The sequence below is a fragment of the Diprion similis genome, chromosome 4 (genome assembly GCF_021155765.1).
Source record: "Diprion similis isolate iyDipSimi1 chromosome 4, iyDipSimi1.1, whole genome shotgun sequence".
NCBI classification, from domain to species: domain Eukaryota; kingdom Metazoa; phylum Arthropoda; class Insecta; order Hymenoptera; family Diprionidae; genus Diprion; species Diprion similis.
Genome location: NC_060108.1, coordinates 17,776,611 through 17,799,069, shown reverse-complemented (window position 1 = coordinate 17,799,069; position 22,459 = coordinate 17,776,611). Strand labels below are relative to the sequence as shown.

General features: G+C 41.5%; 1 protein-coding gene across 3 annotated transcripts in view; it reads left to right on the top strand.

Annotated features, from left to right (window-relative positions):
- The window catches only part of LOC124406124 (neuroligin-1-like), a 36,209-nt gene that overhangs the window by 2,521 nt on the left and 11,229 nt on the right, over positions 1 to 22,459 (top strand). For 2 of the 3 annotated variants that reach the window (XM_046881511.1, XM_046881509.1), the window contains exons 2-3: positions 9,379 to 9,525; positions 20,900 to 21,088. In XM_046881511.1, the coding sequence (XP_046737467.1) occupies positions 9,379 to 9,525; positions 20,900 to 21,088 (336 nt within the window). The remainder of the gene's footprint in view (positions 1 to 9,378; positions 9,526 to 20,899; positions 21,089 to 22,459) is intronic. The other variant, XM_046881510.1, reaches the window with a different exon arrangement.

Below are 22,459 nucleotides of genomic sequence, written 5' to 3'. Positions count from 1 at the left end.
GTAGCTTTATTTTCTCCATTTCTCAACTCAACTCATACCCGTTACCTTAGTTCTCTAGACTGAAGTAATTGGACCTAGCATGTCGTTTGTAATACATACATGAGCGCAAATTGATTTTATAATTTTCTTCTCGTATCTAGCCATATTCAGGTGCTGACGGTGATTGATTAGTAATGAAAAAACAGAAAAAAAAAAAATGTTGATTAATTACTCTCCCATTACTCTCCACCGAAGAATACTGGATTCAAAAACATCAACTTTAGAGGAGCGGTCCACGAACTAACTTTGATGGAAAACTTGTTCTCAATTCATATCAGCTTATTACGTACGTGGAATGATTGAAGAGGAATGAGATTCCAAGTTGAAGGCTATTGTCTGATAAAATATGAGGACTTAAAGACAAGAAATATATTTATATGGTACAGAAAATACTCAGTCTATACGTAACTCGTCCACACTTTGCGCGACAGTAGTATATACGGGGATGAATTTTCTTCTCGAATAGTACCGTGTATCTTAAATGTAATGCAGCAAAGTACAAGGTGCGGAGGAAAAATTGAGATAGAGCAGTTTACGCTAAGAGCCTCGAATATGAGTGAACGGTAAAAACGGGTAAAACCTTTTTGGAGTTGCTGTAGTTTCACGATGTAAGCTTCGATCGCGTTGCTATCAAAGCCACTCATTAAGACCGGCTTACCTACCGCAGTGCAACTAACGAGCTTCCGGATTCGTTAAGTTTAAATCAAACAGCTAAAGATAAAATTTGTCGAGTAAGCCGCAGTCTTGATTTTAAGCAAAGCTCATTGCGCTCACAAAATACGCCTCGATTTCAAGGTTTCCAGTTCCGTATTTTAAACGTTAAAAAGTTGATACTCGCTTAAGCATATACGCGATAAATGGAAGACTCTAAAGTCCTTTTTTTCGATTTTGCTGGATAGTAACTCGACGAGAGTTTGCGCGGGAGTCTGCAGGTAACCGCGAGTTGCAGATCTTTTGTGCAAAAGTTATCCCCTCGATTATAAATCTTTGCGACAGGCAGCTTCTCAGACTTTTCGAATCCCGAACTTGGTCTTTCCTTCTCGAGTCATTCTGCTTTTTCTCGTCCCGATCGACCGTCTTTCCATTCGTCCAAGCTCGGCCCTGACCGAGAACTGAATTATGTTATTCCACTTTGTTGCGGATCACGTAGAGAAGTCGACGATGACCAAGCTAACGATGTTACCGGGGAAAAAAAGAGACCGCGAGAATTATACAGATACGTATACGAGGGGATGAAAAAAACAGCAATCGAAAAAGTTAAGCACCACTTTTTTTGCCATCACAACGCGCTACAACTCTCGTCCCCTAAGTTGAGATAATTTCCTGGCTGACATGAATTCTGTCTGAGTTACCCGTGCGTGGGTACGTGTTACCCTGGGAGGAACGCTAAATAAACCACGCCGTGTAATTGAATAAATAATTGTTTACGCGCTGCCGCTTTAATTCCCAACAATTTCGAACTTGTTCGCAATTCGTCGATCCCCCCACGTTGTCATCAAAATATTTACAACCAGAGGATCGCAGCGATACGCGTGACGACAAAAGATTCCTGAAAACTGGTACCGAGGTATTTTTTAAACAGGCAGAAACTGGGGATGAGGGGGGAATAAAAAAAGTAAAAACTAATTATGATCCACATGTAAATAGGAATGGAAATTTCCCGGGTAATCTACTTTGCACAATTAGCGCGGAGGACTTAGGGTACACGTGCCTACTGGCAAAGGTTTATCAAGGGAAAACTTTTGACATTAGTCAGCATATGTGCTCGGCGGCGTTAGATAACTCTTGGGCTGTATGCGCAGCCTACTTTAAGTTAATTTAGCCTCTATGTTCAGACTTTATAACTCATCTGTCGTCCTCCTTCCTTCGTGTCGCAGAGCTGTGCGAAGCTATTTAATCTTCTCGATTGGAAAACCACCCTCATCCACAGAGTAGAGTATAGAGAGGAGAAAGAAAGAGCGATGAAACAATTAGTAGTTATACTCGTCGTTGTAGACGACGTAGCCGGAAATTACCTCGCACGTGATTAAATCATATATAGTAAGAATAGGAAAGTGATCTTCCCCTATGGACAAATGAGCGTAAACGTAACCGGCATGTCAGACTTATCGTATTGACAACGTTCACAGGGGATGTAAATTGTACATTGTACACTCTGCAGTCTTGTACCAGTTCATAAACCTACACAAAAGCCTGTTAATACGTGCAACAAGGCTATGTATAATGAAGTTGAAGTTATTACGAGTCAATTTACGCCAGGGGAGCATAGCTCGGGGGGTATAACCAGGCTAACTAACTAACTTTCACCTCCGCACAGTTATACGCCAATTTTTACCAGCTTAGTGAGCACTTACAAAAAGCGGTTAAACTCGACTGAAACGAGAAATGTTCGAACAAAAAACCGTTTAAATCACGCCTGAGTGCCGAGGACTAAAAACTGCGAACTGCAGTAGCGCCAGAGTGTAAATACACCCCCACCACCTTTTCCACCCCCATCCCCCTCCCTTCCTGCTGTCAGAGAAAGGAAAATAAATTATAACATTTTTCACGCGACATGGGTATAGGTACGCGATATGCGCACGAGGGGAATGTTGAAAGGGATGGATTGTCGTCACGGTTGGACTGATAGCACGCGTCGCAAGTTTTAGACGCAACAATTTTTTTCAACGTACTTACGTATTTTCCCAAAATTATCATTTTCTGTGCAACACATTTTCGTTCTTGACAGTCGATATATTCTCGGCAACTTCCGTTTCTCGAAAATTGTCGGATCCCTGCTCGCCTCGTACTCTATTCCCAACTCGGAATTTCAGCATCAATAAAACAAGGGTTGGACTTGGCTCAGTTGTTTTTCTATTCGTATGAAATGAGCCGAGAGCAGTTGTTCGTCGGTGTCAATTTTCTCCTGGAAATTATCGGGTGCAGGTACCTACTCGGCGATGACGTAAAGAAGTAGGTAGGTAGGTAGGTAGGTGGTCGTTAAAAAACAGCGGGCATGACGGGGGATGGAGAAAAATCGCAACTGCGATCAAATTGAACCTGAGGCAGTTCTACTTACGAGCGGTAAAACGGCTCGAGGTTAATTTTCCTTTCTCATCTCCGGAGAGGGCTGAAGAATGGCTTGCACGCTGGGCGTGGCGCGTTATAGGAAAGGGTGGTGGAGCGTAGGTTGGAAATCCTTGTTGCTGGATTACTTCGGTACTCATTGTAGCGAGAAGCGATCGGCGATGTTACCGAGAGGCTTATCCCTGTCTCAGACACTGCGGTATCCCCTGGAGCATCGATCAATCCTTCCCGCTGCATCCTTCATTCCGCAGCGTGTGTATTTCACGTAGGAAGTGAAGTGTTATCTATAGATGTGCTTAGTATGTAAGTAATTTTTGGACTCCTGCCTAAACTTGAACACAGATTTCTTGGCGAGTGGCGAGTTGGGGTATTTGTGTGGATAATGAGATTCCAGATTAGTGCCACTGGGCTAATCGCGACTGTCTCTTACTGAAGCGAAACGTTGTAACTGCCGGATAGTTCTCAGCGCGTTTTCGAGGATCTTTTTCCACGCGGTTGAAGGTATATATGGCAGAGACGAAGAGGTCTTTGGAAGCATGTTGCATTCGGGACATGTTTTGCGGGTCTGAACTTGTGTATACTGGCTTAAAGAGGCTTAGCCATTTCAGAATCGTGTTTTCTAGTCTAATTCAAGAGATTAGGTACAGAACTTCGTCCCAGTAACAACGGAACGTGCGCCTTTTGTACTAAAGTATAAAACGTTTGCTACTCAACGGTATTAAATGAATTGACATGAGTATGCATAGTGGTTAACTGATCTGAAAAATATTTCAAATGGTATTAAACAAACGTAGTGCATTGTAAAACCAGTGTGAAAATTTTATGAAATTTCACGAGCTCGTTTGAAATATCAAAAAATTGAAACGTAATGAAATTATGTTTACGAAAAATTATCTTTTCCATTTATCGCGACACAATGTGGTCTGAATTTGATTCACCAGCAAACGAGCATCCTGAGTATCATAAAATTTCGACAGCAGCCTCATCTTGTTGAAAAAATTTTGTAACAGAAGTTGTATTTTACGTTAAAATTCCAACATCATTTTAGTATGACTGTAAGCGGTGGACTCCTGACAAGAAAAAAGAAGCTAAGTGAAATAATATGCAAGCTTTAATATTATAAACTGAGAGAAAAACATGCAAGATTGCAGTACTCGAAATACGTTAATTTCAAAAACTTTTACGGTCCCAGTGACATTCCCCTTATCTCAATACAACCTCGAGTCAAGGTCGAAGAAATTTCTTACAGCATTCTTTTCTCGATGTCTGTCTTGATTCACTTGATGTCTCTTTTTTTTACTTTGTACGAGGATACTCAGACGGTGCATAGACTATTCCGAGAGTTAAGTTTGCAAAAAATCTTGTTATTCACTCAGAGATCCAGCTCTCCGATGTCTGACATTTTTTTAACCCTGTCAAATTTTATAATTGTTAACCCTAATCGGTCACATCTCAGTAGAATCGCATAACGGTCACACTGGGTGAAATTAACCCCGAACGTGATATTTTGCTTCAAAAATAAGTTCTAAAAATCTAAATAAAAAAATTTAGGTATTGTTTAAATATTGTAAAAAATCGCCAGATTTAAAGAAAGTGCCAAAAATATCGGAAAAAAGCCTTTATAAAGAGCTTCCACATGAATATTGACGTCAAGAGGCCCATTTCCACGACCAAGAGACTTTACGAGGAGTTTGAAAAATATCTGGGGTGAACTTCAGCCAAGTTGACCGGTTAGGATTACCCTAACTATTCATGTAGTCACTTACTCATCCATAACTAAAATCCAACTTTGAACAAGTTTCGAAGAGAAGTTTTCAACCGACGATATAGTTTATTATTTAAAAATTGTAGTTAATTTAGATCAAAGTATCTTTGTAACATTTGTGACCGTACTCTCCCATCGCACATAACGAATAGGGCCCCAACTGGGTCGAATAATATGACCAAAACTGGTCCATTTATCACAGACACCGTGAGAGAGATGCCTGAAAGTTGCAGACGCTTATGTTTTAAAGAATATTTACTTGGTAACTCGCATAAACATCCGACACCTTGTTAGAACTCTCTCTCTCTCTCTCTCTCTCTCTTTCTCTCTGGATTGCGTCTGGCATACTTGGTGGATATCGGGGGACGGATGGTCTTGAGTATGGGTTCAGGGGTGTGGATGGCTGGGAAGTTGAAGAGGGCTCGAAACGGAGGATATCGACCTGCAGGGCTGCAGTATCGAGGTCCGGACTCCGACTACTTAAGAGCTCGAAGCACCGGGAGTAAGAAGACGCTGCAGTAAACTGGAGTTGCAGTTTTGAACCGGCGCTGCAGCGGAGAAACTGGCAGAAGCGAGAAACGCGTTGCTCTCTCAATTCCGTAGTGCATTGCAGTCGATTGGGTCCCTCGGGAGTCCTGCAAGCACCGCGGGAGTGAGGTAGCCTCGTGTCCTTTCAGCACAACATACTGGAGCCAACACTTCCACTAGTCACGTTCATAAGAAAATCTTCACTTGGCATGAATCGCTGCGGATTCGGAAAACGACGGCGCGGCGCTACTTTTGATAAATCTATCCAAAGATATTCACCAGCTCTCTCTCTCTCTCTCTCTCTCTTTACACATTTCTCGGAAGAAAAACTATACGTCAAAGTTTTCAACTCTACTGAGCCCCGTCTTCGTCTTGTTTTGTTTGCTTAGTTTTTGCTCAAATTATACAGGGATTCACTTTTGAGGGTTGAATTTTATGAATGGGGAGGATTGCCTGCACCTGGTTGGAGGAAAGTTGATTTTTTTTTTTTTTTTTTGCTTTATCCTAAAAGTCATTATTCACCATAATGCCGCGAGATTTGAGTGAAAGTTTTCCCAAAAGTTAGACTTCAGAGATTGGACTAAACTGGAATGAGTTTCAGAAAGTCCGAACATCCGTACGCGTCACTGATTATTATCCAGCCTGTTCAGAGGAGGAGTTGAGATTTCTCTGAAAATAATTACAACGCGACTGAGTCTTAATCTGCCTCGTCTGTCGGAGTTGACTTATATACAAATGCCCTCAATAAATGTCTCAGTAATAATTGGTGAGAGAAATTTAATAGCTAAGTTGATACGGCGAGGAGTCGGTAAGTCAGCCGAAACACTTTCAGGAGTAAAAATAAAAGGAAAATCATTGAAATTTAAACGAGATCTGTTTCATTCGAAAGAGGGGACAATACAGTCTGTAGTTAGTATATAGATATACAATAAGAAGATGCAAAGATGTTTAATTATTCGAAGGACCGAACGCGAGTGGAAAACCGTTCTACCGCCATCCTGCAGACTGTGTAGCGGGGTATTTATGCCAAAGCGAGAATAAATATTCATTATTCAGAGACTGATTAACCGGGGCTTTATGTATCGCGTGTTGTTGTTGGTAGCATCCGGACTCCTCGTTGTAGCCAATTACTGTAGCGTGCCGAATAAAAAACGAGAATGGGAAAAAATGAAGGACAATGGAATATTCCGAGGGAGGAATCGCAGTGCAGCTCGGAATGCGAAGTGGGGGTGGGGGGGGGGGTGGGGATGGAGAAAGGCGTTATCCTCGGTCTCAATTTTCCCTCTTTTTCCTCCTGTCACCGCGTCCCATTCTCTCTTTTGTGCGCGTATCAACGCCGTTCGGGAGTTTCCATTTGTCTGGATATAAGGCGTCTTCTCGATTTAAAAAGACCCCCGCACTTCGAGTAGCGAACTGGAAGCGTTTAATTCACGGTTCGTAAGCTCGTTCGCAGAAGGAGTAGCTGGTATAAAGCTACGCTTCTCAAAGCAAGGAATGCAGAGGACATTCCAGCACTTAGCCTCGAGGAGTTACCTTTCTCCCTTGTAATAATCCAACTGGGCACCATCCTCCAGAGCTTATGCACCGGGTGTCTCGCTAAATTTCAACCCTCCAAGCTACAGGACGAACGCACCTCTCCAACTTTGCACAATATTTTTTTGCCGGCAAAATTCTCTGCCGATGTTAAAATCGAGTCGCAGGAAAAGTTGAGTTCAGTATGTAGAGTTGGGTCTGAATACCTACGTATGTGCTCCGCGTCCTTCTCTCTCCCTCTCTCTCGCTCTCTCGTTCGAAGGAATTTATTAGTCGGTAGAATCGTCGGGGGAATCCCGTCATTCGAAGCGAATGAAACTCAACTGAAATGAATTGACCTCGGGCCATTTTTGGAGGCTGTCATTCAGGGGATTGGCCAGAGCCTGATAAAAGCTCGGATAAAATTCCACCCCGTATATAGGCGAAACCGCCCCTTTCTACCGACATCTGAACAAACAAATGTTTGATGTAACACATTCTCCCGATATTGAGAAGCCGAAAACTCGGCAGTGGTAGGTACCCGCGAAACTCGGGACTGAATAAATTGTTCATCCTCCTATTCAAGTTGTGCTTTTCATGCGGCAATGCCTGCTCCGGTACCCATTGTCGAGCTTTCACGCAATCTAGCTGTCACTTCGCTTAATTCAGTACATTTTCGGGACGAGAAAAGCAAAGGAATCGAACACATTTTGAAAGACTGGAAATATTGGCTGCCACCTTGAATCGTAGTATACTGCACTATCAGATTTCGATTTTTAAAGAAGTTTTAAAGAACCATAGAAAATATGGGAATTATTTACTGACACGATAAAGATACGAGGTACATCGAAACTATGAATTTTCATTTGACGGTAGCACGACGATTCAATACCGTCTATATTTACTTTCTGATCAAATTTGTATGGACAGGTTTTATTAGCACTATATCACGGAGTAACCCTGGATGCGTTTGGATTCGCTCTGGTAAGCCGATTGAGGCAAACTTCTTGATCAATAGGAACCCTCCTTGCTTCCATTATTCAGATCCCCAGTTCGGCAGCAAATCCGTCGGCAACGGATGAGCTTGTGTAAAATACGGGCCAAGTTTACGAGAAGCTGTGGCCGCCGCGATTGCGAGTGAAAATTCATTTATAATCTCCTTAAACCCATACCTCAAATCAGTATAAACAGTAAAATTCGAACAGATTGATGAAAATTGTTGCAACAGCCTCTAAAAGTGGATAATTTTCATTCATCGAAGAAAATGTTGGAGTTTTAAATTCGTAATTCGAACTCCAACCGCTTCGCGTAAAAATTTCACCAATCGATTGTAGGCAAGTGGCATGCAATAAGATCGGAGGGGATGTAAAATGGCGAGCGTTTGAGTCGGTGGCTACAAAAGTTCCGCGATGGGGGGGGGGGGGGGGGGGAGTTGATACGATACGAGATTCCGGGGCTTTGCTAGTCTCATAAAAATTGCAGCAAAGAGGAAGGAGGAGGAGGAGGAACACGGCGAAGCGGCCAGCGGAGGTTTATTCGTTTGGGGGCAAAGCAGAGCGGTAGTTCATGGCCTCGTCGGCGAACGTCTGATCCTCTGCAGAGGCTACGGGATAAAGCTACAGCTACAGAGTGTATATATACCTGTAGGTAACAGCTACACGTAGGTGTGTATGCGTGGGAAAAGTATAGCGGCGAACGAAGTGCACACAGGGTGAGCAACAGGTTGGAAAGGTGGCTAAATCGAAACTTGTAGGTATTACTTTTTTAGCAAGACTTATCGGCGGCTGCAGGACCACGCCGGGATAAATTTAACCGCAGTTGAAAGTTAGCGTAGAGCTTTGATCTCATGCAAAATGACGTTTGAAGTCAATTCGAAATCATCGCTCGTGATAATTCCGCGACTCGGTTGTGCGAGATTTGTTGGTTATCCGCGTGTTGTCGGAAGGATAAAAGTGCGGAGAAGGGTGAAGAGAATGAGATAAGGAAGCCGGAGAGGAGAAGCAGGTCGGAGACAAAAATGATAAACCGGTGCGACCCTTAAAATCCGGAAGATAAATGAAGAACCGCGCGAAGAGCCCGCCCGCTCTGTTTGCCGACTCTCAAACTGGTCGTTCGTTACTTTGACGGGTGATTTTTTATCCTCGGATATTTTATGGTGCTGTTGAAAAATATATCAAATATATATAATAAAACGGGGGGCAGGGAGGGGCGGAGATAAAGATGCGAAATACGTCAGCGTTAAATCTGGACGCTGTAACTGACAATCATTTTACTTTTTTTTTCATTCATTCCCAGCATTGTTCGATGTGTGCTGCAATGTTACAATGCAATGATTAAGAACCGTCCAATGCTCGAGCCTCTTTAGCCTTCGAGTTCAACGTAATTCCGTATTTTTCCTCACCTACTTGACAAAATTTCTGGGCCCCGATTACTGACCAATATTTTTTTCTTCTTAACTTTTTATCCAGGAAATCCGACGGACCTTCTTCCCGCGCTGCTTCTCATCCACGGCGACTCGTACTCCTGGGGCGCCGGAAATTCTCTGGATGGAACAGCCTTGGCGGCCCAGGGCCGGCTCATCGTCGTCTCCATAAACTTTCGACTCGGTGTTTTGGGTGAGTTTGGGTTCTGACCAGTTATCGCATGGTGTGTCTACAAGTGCGCTTTACTTCTATTATTTACTTCTTGAAAACTCTTAGCTTCGACTACAATTTTACCGAGCTACGCTTATTGCTATAGTTGCACCGATTTTCCAAATTGAATATACCTCTCACTTTGATATCGTCCAAGGAATTGGTGTATCTATTGTACTTTTCAAAGGTGCCTCGAAACGAGCCATGAATAACTTTGTTACTATAGTATCTGGAATTTGGTTTTTCGCGTATCAATTCGCGTCGTTTGGAATGTGAATTTTCGTTGATATTACCGTCGGCTATACGAGTCGGGTCAAGTGGCGAAAGAAACGAATTTTGATATCGATCTAAAGGAATTTCTATTTTCATTTGCGAATGAAACGTTTATTGATAAAAATAAAGGAATATCAGTGCCATGAAAACCGTATCGATTGAAGTAAAATTCTCGAGGCGCACTGGGTAATAGTTACGAGATCCGTTCGATTGAAATCTGTTGCCACTCGTGGACCCAGGACGGTGTAAAATTGACAATAAAACGTCCCGCCGCGGCGGGAAGGACGGAACTGCAGGGCAGTTTAGGGAAAATTCGGAAGGCCTACAAGACGGGTATACTTGGAAGTATCATGAAAGTCGATGATCACGTCGAGTGAAAAGAGCAGCCCGGTCATAGCTGGGAAAGGTTCATGCATAATGCGAGTACAAGGGGTCGAGACTGAAGTGATTTTATCAAGAAGCGACGGGCACGAGAGGCGGGAAATTTGAAACCTGCAGGGTCAACCGTGGGTTGGGTTAACATCTGAACTCGGTGAATATCACTCGATATAATCTTACGAGGATTTCGGATCTCCGGAAGCCCGGTCCTTTCCTTCCGTTGAATGTAAATAGCTGGATGATCTGCTCTGAATATTTGCCAAGGATAACGAGCTGTCTTTGGGTTTGCCGAAGATCTCAGAACCCGATACCCGTGCCCTCCGCGCTCCTTGTCGTTCCAGCTTCTCCTGAAAGAATGTCGAACAAGTTACCCGAGGACTAAAAGCCGCTCTGGTAACCCTATCCCGTGCCTGCGAATCCTGCCTACCGGTTGCCTTTGGCGGGTCGAGTGTACAAAAGTCATCCTCGAGTCTTGTCGTTTCGTTGTTATATACGTTATAACGCGAAAGGCTTTCAAAGCGCTCGCATTGTTCTGAAGAAGTAAATTTTATACCGCTCAAGTAATTGCGGGTGAAGAGTGAGGGACGAGGGAACGAGGACGAAAATGGCCCGAAGGGTAGCTGCCTTCGCTCTACGGTCCTTCAAATACGAAAAAATGAAAAAAGAAATTCCATCCTTCGTTCAAACGTGTTTCAACCAAAAAGGAAACCCTGAATCACTTTCATATAATTTTCAGAGAGTTGAAAGAAACCAAACACAAACTGTAATTAACGCATTCCACAATTCTTCTGAAAATACATATTATATACTGACCAAAATCTCTGATACGAGAATGAAAACTCAGATCGCGTATTTCTGCAAAATACAATCTACTTGACAATCTTTGCAAAAAAGAGAAGAGCCGTCGAAACGGCAACCGAAGTCTGCTCCCTTGTAACAAAGGCTAATCGACTTTTTGAAGCACTCCAGTTCTGTAAACGTAGGAAGAAAATGGGAAATAGACGGTTAGACAAACGAACTCGAAAGTTGATTTCTATTTAATAGAGAGAAAGCGATAGATAGAGAAAGAAAGGAAGAAGACAGGCTTCAGAGGGTGTATCACCGATTCTGCAATCGGGGCATTTATACCGCGTCAGTGGCTAGCGGAGAATTAATTCGTAGCTCTTGGCCCAGCCTCGTTTGGGGTTGAGGTAACGGCTTAAGCGAGGAACATGGCAGCCCGTCCTTCTCACCATGTGTGGCGAATATGCCTGCATAGTGTATTTATGTGCCGGCGCCGGGAGTTCGGCGTTTGCTAATCGGTCCCGGTGAATACTTAACCGGTTAATTTACACGCTGAATGGTCCCCCAGCGTTTCGGGTCCCCGATTACGATTAGGAAAAGTGAGCAGCCACTTGGCGCCACACACTCGGTCGACTGATCGATGGAAACTAAGAGCGAGGCGAGAGGCTGTTGTTGCCGAAAAATATTGTGCCTACCGAGGGGTTTGTCGGGGTTGTAACGAGTCTGCGATCGGCTCAACCCTTCGAAGAGCGAGCTTGAACTCGTTGACGATTTTGAGGCGAACGAGAGGAAGAGAGAAATTCCGAGAGCAAACATCAACAGTGTATGTCGATGAGTTTCAGGAAAGAACTTTCGAAGAACAATCCTCCAAGAGTTTTCTTTTCTTTTGTTTTCTTACCCCTCCTTGCAAGCCTCCGTACCCCATGAATTTTTCCCTTCGCGATTCACCGCACGAACGAATGTGTCAGGCGTATAAAGGATCGTAAAAGAGATACAGACGTGTTCTTTTTTCCTGCCAAAGTGAACTCTATAAAGAGTTATTTTTTACCTTTCTACGTCGGTTTCTTTCAAGAGGAGATTCTTTTTCATAGCACGGTTTTATCACGCCGGTTCAATCCTGGCTTTTGAAAAGCAATCATAGAGGCGAATCGGGAGTCCTGAGATCTCGGCTCTTGCACGCCATCGAGTTAGATTCAATTGTAGTAAAAGCAGCTGTCGTATACGACGTAAGGCATTAGAGGCGGCTTCGATCAGCGGAAAACTTTCGAATTACGAATTACGTGTACGAGACGTTTGCCTTGAAAATCTATCAACCGGGTAGTAGAAAAAAATGAAACGTACGATCCAACCGATTTCGATTTTTTTTTTCTTCCAAGTCTTTGTCTGTCTCTTGTAAATTAACATTTTTTCATTTTATTTCTCCCCGTGTATAAACGTAAATTCAGTGAGACACGAGATCGTTCTGCTGTTAATTCTTGTCCATTTCCGTCAGACATTAAAATGGTTAATTTAGTAGCAGGAATAAAAATATTCCAGCGATATTTCAAACGAGAATAACGAATTTGTTGAGAGTGTTTAGCCCCGTGGTTTGGGTATTTTTTGTTTACTTAAAACTGGAATTTTTCACCGTCAGGTTACATGAATTATAGATGATTTTTCTGGAGAATAATTTCATCCCGCTGAATCGAAATTTTGGCAATTCGCCATGGTAAATACCGTACTAAAATACGTTTTGTGAAAATTGCGCGTTAATCTCACGGCTGAGTAAAATTATATAAGGCCGCTCAGTCTTCATTTCACATCGGATTGAATAAAAATTGGAATGTACTGGAGGACGTTTAAAGACGAAGCATAGTCTTGGACTTCGCTCATAACAATATGAATTAAAGCTTCGCTTTAACCCCCCTCCCTATCACGCCATCTCTGACTCTTTCCGTCTGCAGACTTTTATTTATATCCTGATTGCATCTCAGTGGATTGTGCAAGGGAAGAAGGAGTACAGAAGGGGGGTCTCTCGGAGGTCTCAGGGTTTCCCTGCAAACAATGGTTCAAAAGAAAATGCGGCGATGACGACAACGACGAAGAAGGAGGGTTGGGGGTATATAATAATGAGAGGAACAAAAGAATCCCCGATAAACGGCATGCAGCAGACGTTGAGAACCTGCGTTTCATCCCTTTTTGCAATCACTGAATCACTGCATCAAATCCAGCGCACCGAGGCGAAAAGCATCGCAAATCAGTCCGTCAAACGGATTTCTGCTCGAGAATCGTCGAGCTATCCGATCGACACCCTTCGTCCCGTTTTCACCCTCTCCATCGCGCAGAATTTCGAGGGAATTATCCGCCCTGCCTCCGTCACTTTCTCGCCCTCGTCGGGCCGACGTGGTTAAGCTGCGAGCCGTGACCTTGACCTTTAGCGCCGTCGGGACGTCCATCCGTTAACGTATAACCGACGGTCGAAACCGGTCAACCAGAGACTGCGGTAAGCCATTGAAAATTGGTTGCACGCCTAGGTGGATGGGAGGAAAGGGGGATGGGACGCGTATACGCGGTATATTTTACATTTTTGGCACGCTTTGATTTTCACCTTGTACATGGTATATGTAGCTAGGTATACCACGTACGCAGCGGACCGATCAAAAATCTCGAAAAAAACTTACGACGGTGAAATCATGCCGGCGAAACGTGAATTCCCCCACCCCGCTCCCCCGACCCATCCCTTCTTTGTGTGTATTTCTATTTTTGCGTTATTTTCACCAAAAGGAATTCGCTTGATAATAATGTACAAAAGCGGAGGTAAATGGGATATAAAATAAAATAAAGTAAAATAAAAATAATTAGAACAAAAGGTAAAGGAGAAAGAAATATGGTTTTTCTTTTTTCACTTTTGTTTCTCTCTCTTCTTTTTGCCGCATGCTCATATTATAATTATATTCTATAGGTATAACATTGTGAAAATTGTTTTAAGAAAAATTTTTCATCGCGAAACGGGATAAAATATATATATATGTATGTATATAGCCCCTGCAGGCAACTGACAGGGGCTTTAGAGCGATAAGGAGCGACGAATGGAAGAAAACAGGGGGTGAAATGGCGAATTTATTTTTTCTTTCTTCTTTTTGTTTAAATTAAAAAAAAAGGAAATGCTTAGCTCATAACAATACCATTAGGACCACCAAAATATTACTTCTCTGCTCTGATAAACTAATCGATTCTACTTTTGTTGAAATGAATGAACGAAAAGAGAACTCAGAACAGATTTTCTTTGACGGAATATTTTTTAGTAATGATTATTGTATGCACATATTTTTTTCACTTCCTTTTTGTCACTTCAACGTAGAGGCAGAGATTATTTTATCTTTTCGATACCAGCTCATAGGTATATGTATAACCTACGTACCTATATTATGTACGCATGTATGTACATACCAATATTCGTATATATACCTCGGCATACGTGTAATGTATGGGCCGAACGAGAATTCGGGGGAAAAACAACACGATATCGGCGTTATTACCATGAAAAAGGCGTTATTCATACCCTTAAATTGGACGCCTCAGTACTCGCCCGTCAAACTGACACACCAAATGGTATTTATTACTTTAAAGAGAGTGAGAAGAGCAAGATGGTGAGAAGGGCTGGCGCAAAAAATGTTTTAATAAGACATCGTCGGGTAGAACAATGTTGAACGTATATATATGTATATTAGGGTGGTCCTTAAAGGGTCATTTTTCAATTTCGATCGGCGCGCGAACCCCCAAATCGTTTCCAAATAATTCAAAAGTAATTCCGCAATTTTTTTCAGATTTTTATCTCAACTCCACCCCGTGCCCCCAAGAGGGTGGATTTTTACATCAAATCTACCGAAGGGATTTAGATGGAATCTGATATAGAATAGTTTTTTGTGGTTCACTGATTACGAATCTGAACTCAAAATTTAAAAATTCAAAGTGGCGGATCCAATATGCTGGACTAAAACCCTGAAGGTCACTTGATATTGCCATATTGGATCCACCAATTTTGAATTTTGGAAATTCGAGTTCAGATTCGTAATCAGCACCCTTAAAAACCCCTCTTTACAAAATTTCATCTAAACCCGTTTGGTAGATTTGATGTGTCTTGAAAGGGTTGAATGGAGAAGTCCACCCTCTTGGGGGCACGAATTAAAGTTGAGATAACAATCCGAAAAAATTATGGAATTATTTTTGAATTATTTGGAATCAACGGAGGCGCACTGGACGAAATTCAAAAATGACTTTTTTGAACACCACCCTAAATTGTATATGAAATATTCCACACCAACTCGACGATTGATTTTCCTTCACCATTTTTAATTACACCATTTTCGTATACATACAATCATCCACGTAAAAATGAATAATTAACAATAAAATACCAAACTAAGCAAATTTAGGAATTTTCATATTTTTGAAATCAGGCAAACAAGTGTTAAAAAAAATAGTATCCACCTCCATATTCGGCCTCAAATGATCGTCTGTGATCGAAGAATTTTTGAGAATTTTTTTCAAATTCGATTTCGGTACAATCGGATAAAAAATTATGACTGAAATGAAAATTAGTGAGGTAAAATCATTAGTCGAATTGACGTGGAATACCTCATATTCTGCGTGAAACCTGTGTTGCAGACTGTGTTTAATACCGATATTGAATGAAATGTATAATATAACAGGCAATGTAACTAACTGGCTGTATTTCAATGAAACGCCTGACTCGAACTTCTGAGAAACTTATACCTTTAAGGCAGTTGAAACGAGCATGTACTTTATACGTTATTCAGTAGCAAGCAGTAGGTACTGTAAGAGTTTAATTTAATTACGTCGACTAAACGTTTACTAAATTGTAACCCTAAACGTGTACGTATGGTTGAATTCATGGTTCATTTATTTTAAACATCCCTTTTACAGCCTCAGTTTCTATTTCCTCTACAGTTAATCTTTTAGTATAATTATTCAGCTGCTCCAACGGCTCGAAATTTTCGCGCAAATTAACCAAAACAGTATAATGAGTCGAACAATTTACTGAAACGGTATAAACAAAAATTTTTAAAAGCATAACAAATGTTTTTAAACCAACTTTGTAGAAAATAATAAAATTTAACAGATATAAAATAACAATAACATGGGTGCGAAAATTTTCTTCCGCAATATCTTATATTTATACAGTTTTTTAAATATCACCCAGAATCGCTAAGACCCCACAAGAAAATAAACATCACAAAAATTTGTTCGTCGGAGAGAATTCAAGTAAAAAATCGTCCAACTATACTGGACTATACAAAAATTTCGATTATACGTTAAAAAACATCGGCGAAAAATACCTAAAAACTAATATCATTTAAAATCAATTAAAACCATTTAAAAAGTGTGAAACTTTTCTTCGCGATCTTTGTGATCGAAGTTGATTTTGCACCGTCTATTGTATAACATCGAGCAGGTACCCTCACCCATAGAAGTAACGATAAACGGAATAAAACGCAGTAAAAATCGTCGAATAAATCTGTCGATGAAGAGCCGCATGTAATAGATTTCGGGTGGACACCCCGGTGCACCAAAGGGCGGTTACACACATATAGAGTCCCGGATTGGCATGTTGGTATACATAAAATATTAACCGATATACCTACACCATAAACACACCATACATACAACGCAGATATATATATATATATATATATATATATACATAAAGTACAGAGTGCGTCCCCCACATCCTCTGGCGTTACACACCCCCAACGATGCATACAGGCATAGGTGAAGGATGGGGGTTGGGGGTTGGGGGTTGGGGGTTGGAGGCGGAGGGTCTGTTGTACGTAGGGAGGGAGGGAGGGAGGGAGGGAGGGAGGGAAGGAAGGACGCGCGCGTTCGTTCTCCGTGGGCCGAGGCAACCCCCGTATTGATTGCAGCCGTTTATACCAGCCTTGACGGGGCCCGGGCCTTCTACTCGCGGGGTGCGTCGCTGGCCGCGAGTCGTCGGAGCTTTTCACCACGTCACACCTCTCAACCCCCGGCCCCCTCCAGCCCCCTGCGGCCCCTCCGTTATTCGTTCGTCGGAGGCGACGCGACGCGACGCGACGCGACGCAACGCAACGTAACGCAACGCGTAAAGCTCAGTCGTAGCGTCATCCTTGTGGAAAACATGGCGGAGGAAGATAGGGTGGGGGGAGGGGGGTGGGGTGGGGTGGTGTGATAAGGTACTTTAAGGAAAGGAAAGTGTGACAGAAAATGTTGGGGGGCGAGAAGTAGAATGCAGGAATGGATGTTCGTGAGAGAAAAAGGCGAAAGAAAATTGAAAGGATTTTAGAGACGGGAGAGATCGTTGTTCGTTGACGATGAATTCATGCTGTAAGATTTTTATGTTCATACATAATTTTTTATTTTTATACATAGGTACTGTACCTGTACCTGTACTAGCAGTGAATATTTGCGATTGCTACTCGTGGCAGAAAAACTATTAGACACAGCCATATGCTATCGCGGACTTTTTTATAGACCTTGTGGAGAAGTTGAAAAGTTTTGAACATAACTTTTCTCTCTATGCTGTGAAAGCTTGGACAGCTTTCGGTTAAGTGTGTCGTCCCGGTTCGACCTTGCTTGGAAATATGGTTTTATCTTCAAAAATATTGACCTGGTTGCAACGAAAGATAGCCTAAAATCTGGTTGTAGCTGTCCATAAGGAAGAAAAGAATCGGAATTGGTTTAATGGTTTCGGAGTTATAAGCGAACGTATGGACGGACGGAGAGGTTGAGTTTTATATTTATGTACGTGGAGTAGAGAAGAAAGGAGATACGTGAGATTATCGATTGTTTACCCAGGAGCTCGATAGACGAATAGACTGATAGATAGTCCACGGAAGGATTATAGGTCACCGTGCAATTTGATGGGAAAATTATATTAAAATAGTAATATAATAATATCTATGTTTAAGAAGTCTAACTTGAGTTCATTGACTTCTTATATATAGTCAATAGTATATTATTTATCGGCTATAATCGAATTATTGGAAAAACATTAAAATTGTAAGATCTATGTTAAAAACCGCAGAGTCAAATGAAGAAAGCTTAGTTATCGGCAATTTGTTTCAAAAAGGCTAAATCAATGCTTTGTTTCTTTTTTTTATTATCTAATGTGAAAATTGCATTATATTAACAGCAATGTGATAATATTGGAAATTACCAATAATTACAAGCTTTAGTCGTTTGAATTATCCGTTTTTGAAATTGTTTTCAATTCAAAGAGATTCTCTGGACAAAACTCAAATAATTTAGCTTGAGTTTAATTCCTCGTTACCTTGACTTTGTCATTTTCCCAATTTTGTCGTCCGTTTTATATCGCACGATCGATACAAACTTAACAATTACAATTTCTGTACTTGAACGAGTTAAATTTCGTTTTCGATCAGGCGTCCCATTCATATATTATTTATATATATACATAAGAAAGAAACTTTGAATCCCATGAATTTCAACTGTAACCTCGAATCGTTATAATAACATTAGGGAAATGACGTCATATATTCCATCCAGTTTTTGTTATCGCCTAGAAAAGTCCGATTCTTTGTCCGACGTTGATGCATCACAGCTCATTTTCAGTTAATGAATTCTACAAATCAACTCCCGCTACCAAAGTCACCTGAATTATGACTTAAGTAACAAGTACTTACCCCTGTATCGGAGTAAATAAATGGACCCTGGTGTTTACCACTGCGATATCGGCGACCAGTTAGGAAAAGGTCACGCACTCACCTGTTCACTCTTTATCACAACGCGATTTCGTATTACGACTCAACACACTCAACGACGAACACTTGTAGCACGTGTTTACCCGAGATCGGTTTGATGGGAACTAAACGATCATCGGAATTTCGATTCTCGATTCGACCTCTGTTAGCTGTTGCGCAAACTAAACACCGACAATATTATTGGCTGATCAATACGGTTTTCGTTCCCAGCGCCAAAACTAAACGTTACTATTATAGACGAAACGTTGGATTGTTGTAAAATAAACGATTTCATTTATAATTAGAGGGAAATTAAACGGATAATCGAAATTCTTTTAGCATTGTCTTAAAGATTTTCTTAAAGCACGGGTTTTGAACAGTTGAAAAATTGAATGATGAGTAATTTATTGTAGCATACTAAGGTATAAAAAATATTCACACCTTCTGTAGAACGGATTAGTATATCTTTATTATTCTTTAGCAATTACTGGAAATCGTATAAAAAGAACATTATTTATCAATTTCAATTTGAGAACTCGTGTTCTCCGATAATTTCTTCGACCCGTTTCTGACTCATTTTCTTAATCTGATCATAAATAATCCGGAGCACGTTTCGCGAGGAGAATTATGCCTACCTATTTCAGGGTTCTATAAAAAGAGAAAAAGAAAAACAGTGCCCGTAGCAATGTTGGAAATGTGACGAATAAAAAGAAGAATAAAACAAGAAGAAGAAGGAGGGAAAAAAAAAAAAATTTAATCGTGATGAGGAGAATAATGAAGATAACAAAACGAGAAACGTTATATTTCGGGCACTTTGGAAGACAAGGTCTCCTCGTCAAAACGGGCAAACTTTGCCGATATATCCTCATCTTCATCATCATCATCATCATCATCGTCATCATCCTACTTTTCCTCTTCCTCCTCCTCTCTCTCCCTCATCCAACCGCCGAAAAACTGCCAACCGTACATGTGGGCGTGGATATTTCGTTGAAAGGTAGAAAGCCGTCTCCAGAGCCATTGTCGTAATTATTTGGGTTAAGTGGAAATGACAATGAGTGCGGTGATCTCGCAGTGAATGAAGAAGGATCAAGAGTATAATATAATGTTGTACATAACCACGGTACAAGATATTACAGTAGCAGTGGTGCAGCAAGGATACGGGTGTGAATACAAAATAAGGACATGCATGTAAGAGCAAAAACCAGCGAGATTAACAAAATGCCGTATAATTGTCGACTTAGTTTTCCCCTTAGTTTGCCGTAGGGATAAAAACACAATGCAAATTAGAGGTTAAGATAGGAGTTAGGTTTTCCATTTTTCTCTTTTTCCGGTTTTCCGCTTGCTAATCAGTGACGGCGGATAGCCAATCGGTGTTTAGTTTTTTACACGCGATACGTTTTTGTTGCTTTCGTCCTTAAACACATCCCGCGTACTCTTCACATTTGCCATTTTTATTTCGTGTTTCACATCTTCTGCAGCCCTTTACTCCGCCCGTGGAGTGCGTTTAATAGTCTCTACCCCATCAGGAAGTTCTTTCCTTTTTGAATTCCACCCCCTCGTTCGCTTCGGCTCTGCAGGGTATCCGGAGTTTCATCCTACCGTCGGGTCCAGCCCTCCCCCTCCCCTCCCCCCCCCCCCTCCGCCCGCGTCTTGCCCGCAGATCTCGAGAGCGAGGCTACGTGAGGTGAATGTAATTGCGGACCCAGCTATGAAAAGAATTAAAAAAGAAATGGAAAAAAGTGAAACGGAGAGAAAAGGAAAAAAAGGAAGCAAGAAAGGAAGATAAGAATCCGACCCTTATCCATCTATCACGTGGGAAAAATAATATATCATCGACTTGAAATTTTATTCACTGAATTTTTTTTTTTTTTACGACTTATTTTTATTCTTCTCTTGCCCCTGTGAATTAGGTTTGGTATATATATATATATAACTGTCATTCCATTCTATTCCAAGCGTACATACACACATAATTCTGCTCCCTTTCAATTTAATCCGCGGTGAAAATATGGCTGAAGAAAGAAACAGTGTTTTTTTTTCCCCCGCGGTTTCATTTCCTCGGTTATACATTATATTTAAGGAAAAGTATAACGTCCTACTGTATTGTATACTAGATATATATATATTCATTGTACTTGCAATATCAATAATGTGCTTCTTTTTCTGCTTTCCATGTTTTTCAGGCTTTCTAAAAACCGGATCCAAAGCTAGCGCGCAGGGAAATTTCGGGCTGATGGATCTTGTCGCGGGACTCCATTGGCTAAGGGAGAATTTGGCCGCTTTTGGCGGCGACCCAGAACGCATCACGCTGCTTGGACACGGAACGGGAGCGGCGTTGGCCAATCTTTTGGCAGTTTCGCCAATGGCTAGTGGTAATTATGAACGAAGATCAGATTTCAGGCTACGCTAACGCGAGCGATTTGCCAAAGAGACTTTACGCGAGTAGATGCTGATGGGAATTACATTTTTTGTTTTCAATTTCCGTACGCGCGATACTTCGCTCGGAAAGGGGGGGGGGGGGGGGGGGGAGAGGAGGTCGATTGCGGAATAGTTTCTTCCTTTCTCTCTCGTTATTTTTTCTTTTATTTCTCATTTTTTTTCTCAAGTGGTTTTCTTCTCCGCTTGAAACATGGAATAAAACGGCGAAGCGATTCCAGATAACGCAAAATCGTATCGGCAAACCTCTCAGCGGGAGGATATCGAGAAAACTTTGTAGAACGAGCCGATAGCTTCTGCAGTGCAGCAGCATAGAAGTCTGCGTGATAGCTGAGCCACGCTTTGAAAAGCGGAAGTTTATCTCGTCGGCGGTAACGTAGGCTGGAAAAAAATACGTCGCGGGTAAATTGAGCGGAAAAAATATCTCGTACGAAACTTTAAATCACCGAGATAAGAAGAAGAAGTAAAAAAAAAAAATGAGTGAAAAAAATTATACAGCAGAGTGCAGGGCCTGCAGTTTTTGTTTGTCTATTCGCAACCCGGATGAACTCAATCTAATCTTCAAAGTTCAAATATCGAGCTCCAATTTTACAAGCGTGAACCAGATACTTATCGCTTGTTAACGGAAGGCAAGGTGGACGTTCACGCTTGGAAAGACGTTATTTACTTGGGCTCAGGGTCCAAGGGACTCACCCGGTGAAAATCGGCACAAGATTGATCATGCAAACTCACTAGAAATCGACGTTAAGCCACAGCAAACTCTCTAAAGTCTAAAGGCAAGTGGCTAAACATGAAATCGCTTCGAAACAAGCACATTGTCAACTAGGCATGAAAACTCTGTCCACTGAATCAATGCGACGATTGTTGTGAAGAAAAAGAAGTGAAAAGTAAAAAACAATCATCGAAAAAACCTGCACAATTGAGGTACGATAAAATTTTCATCGATCAATTCGAATTAAGTGAAACACTTGAAGAATTCAAAAAAAAAAAAAATATAATGAAAATCAAATATCGATTCAGAGGTTCTAATTCAGACAAGTTATTTTTTCTGTCTATAAAAAGAATTTTTTAAAATCTATTCCTGCTTTCCTTTAGCTATAAAACTGTGATTTTTAAGAAACGTGGAAAAATTGCGGGGAAAAACAATTCGAGAAACGAGTCGGCAAGTGAAGAGCATAAGAGAAGATGTCCACACATGTGTGTTCGCGTGTGTCTGCATGTCTCTGAGTAAGTCAGGAGGAACTCTTCACCGCGAAAGAACGGCGAACTGTGATCCTTGGACACGAGATACTCGAGGCTTAACAAGC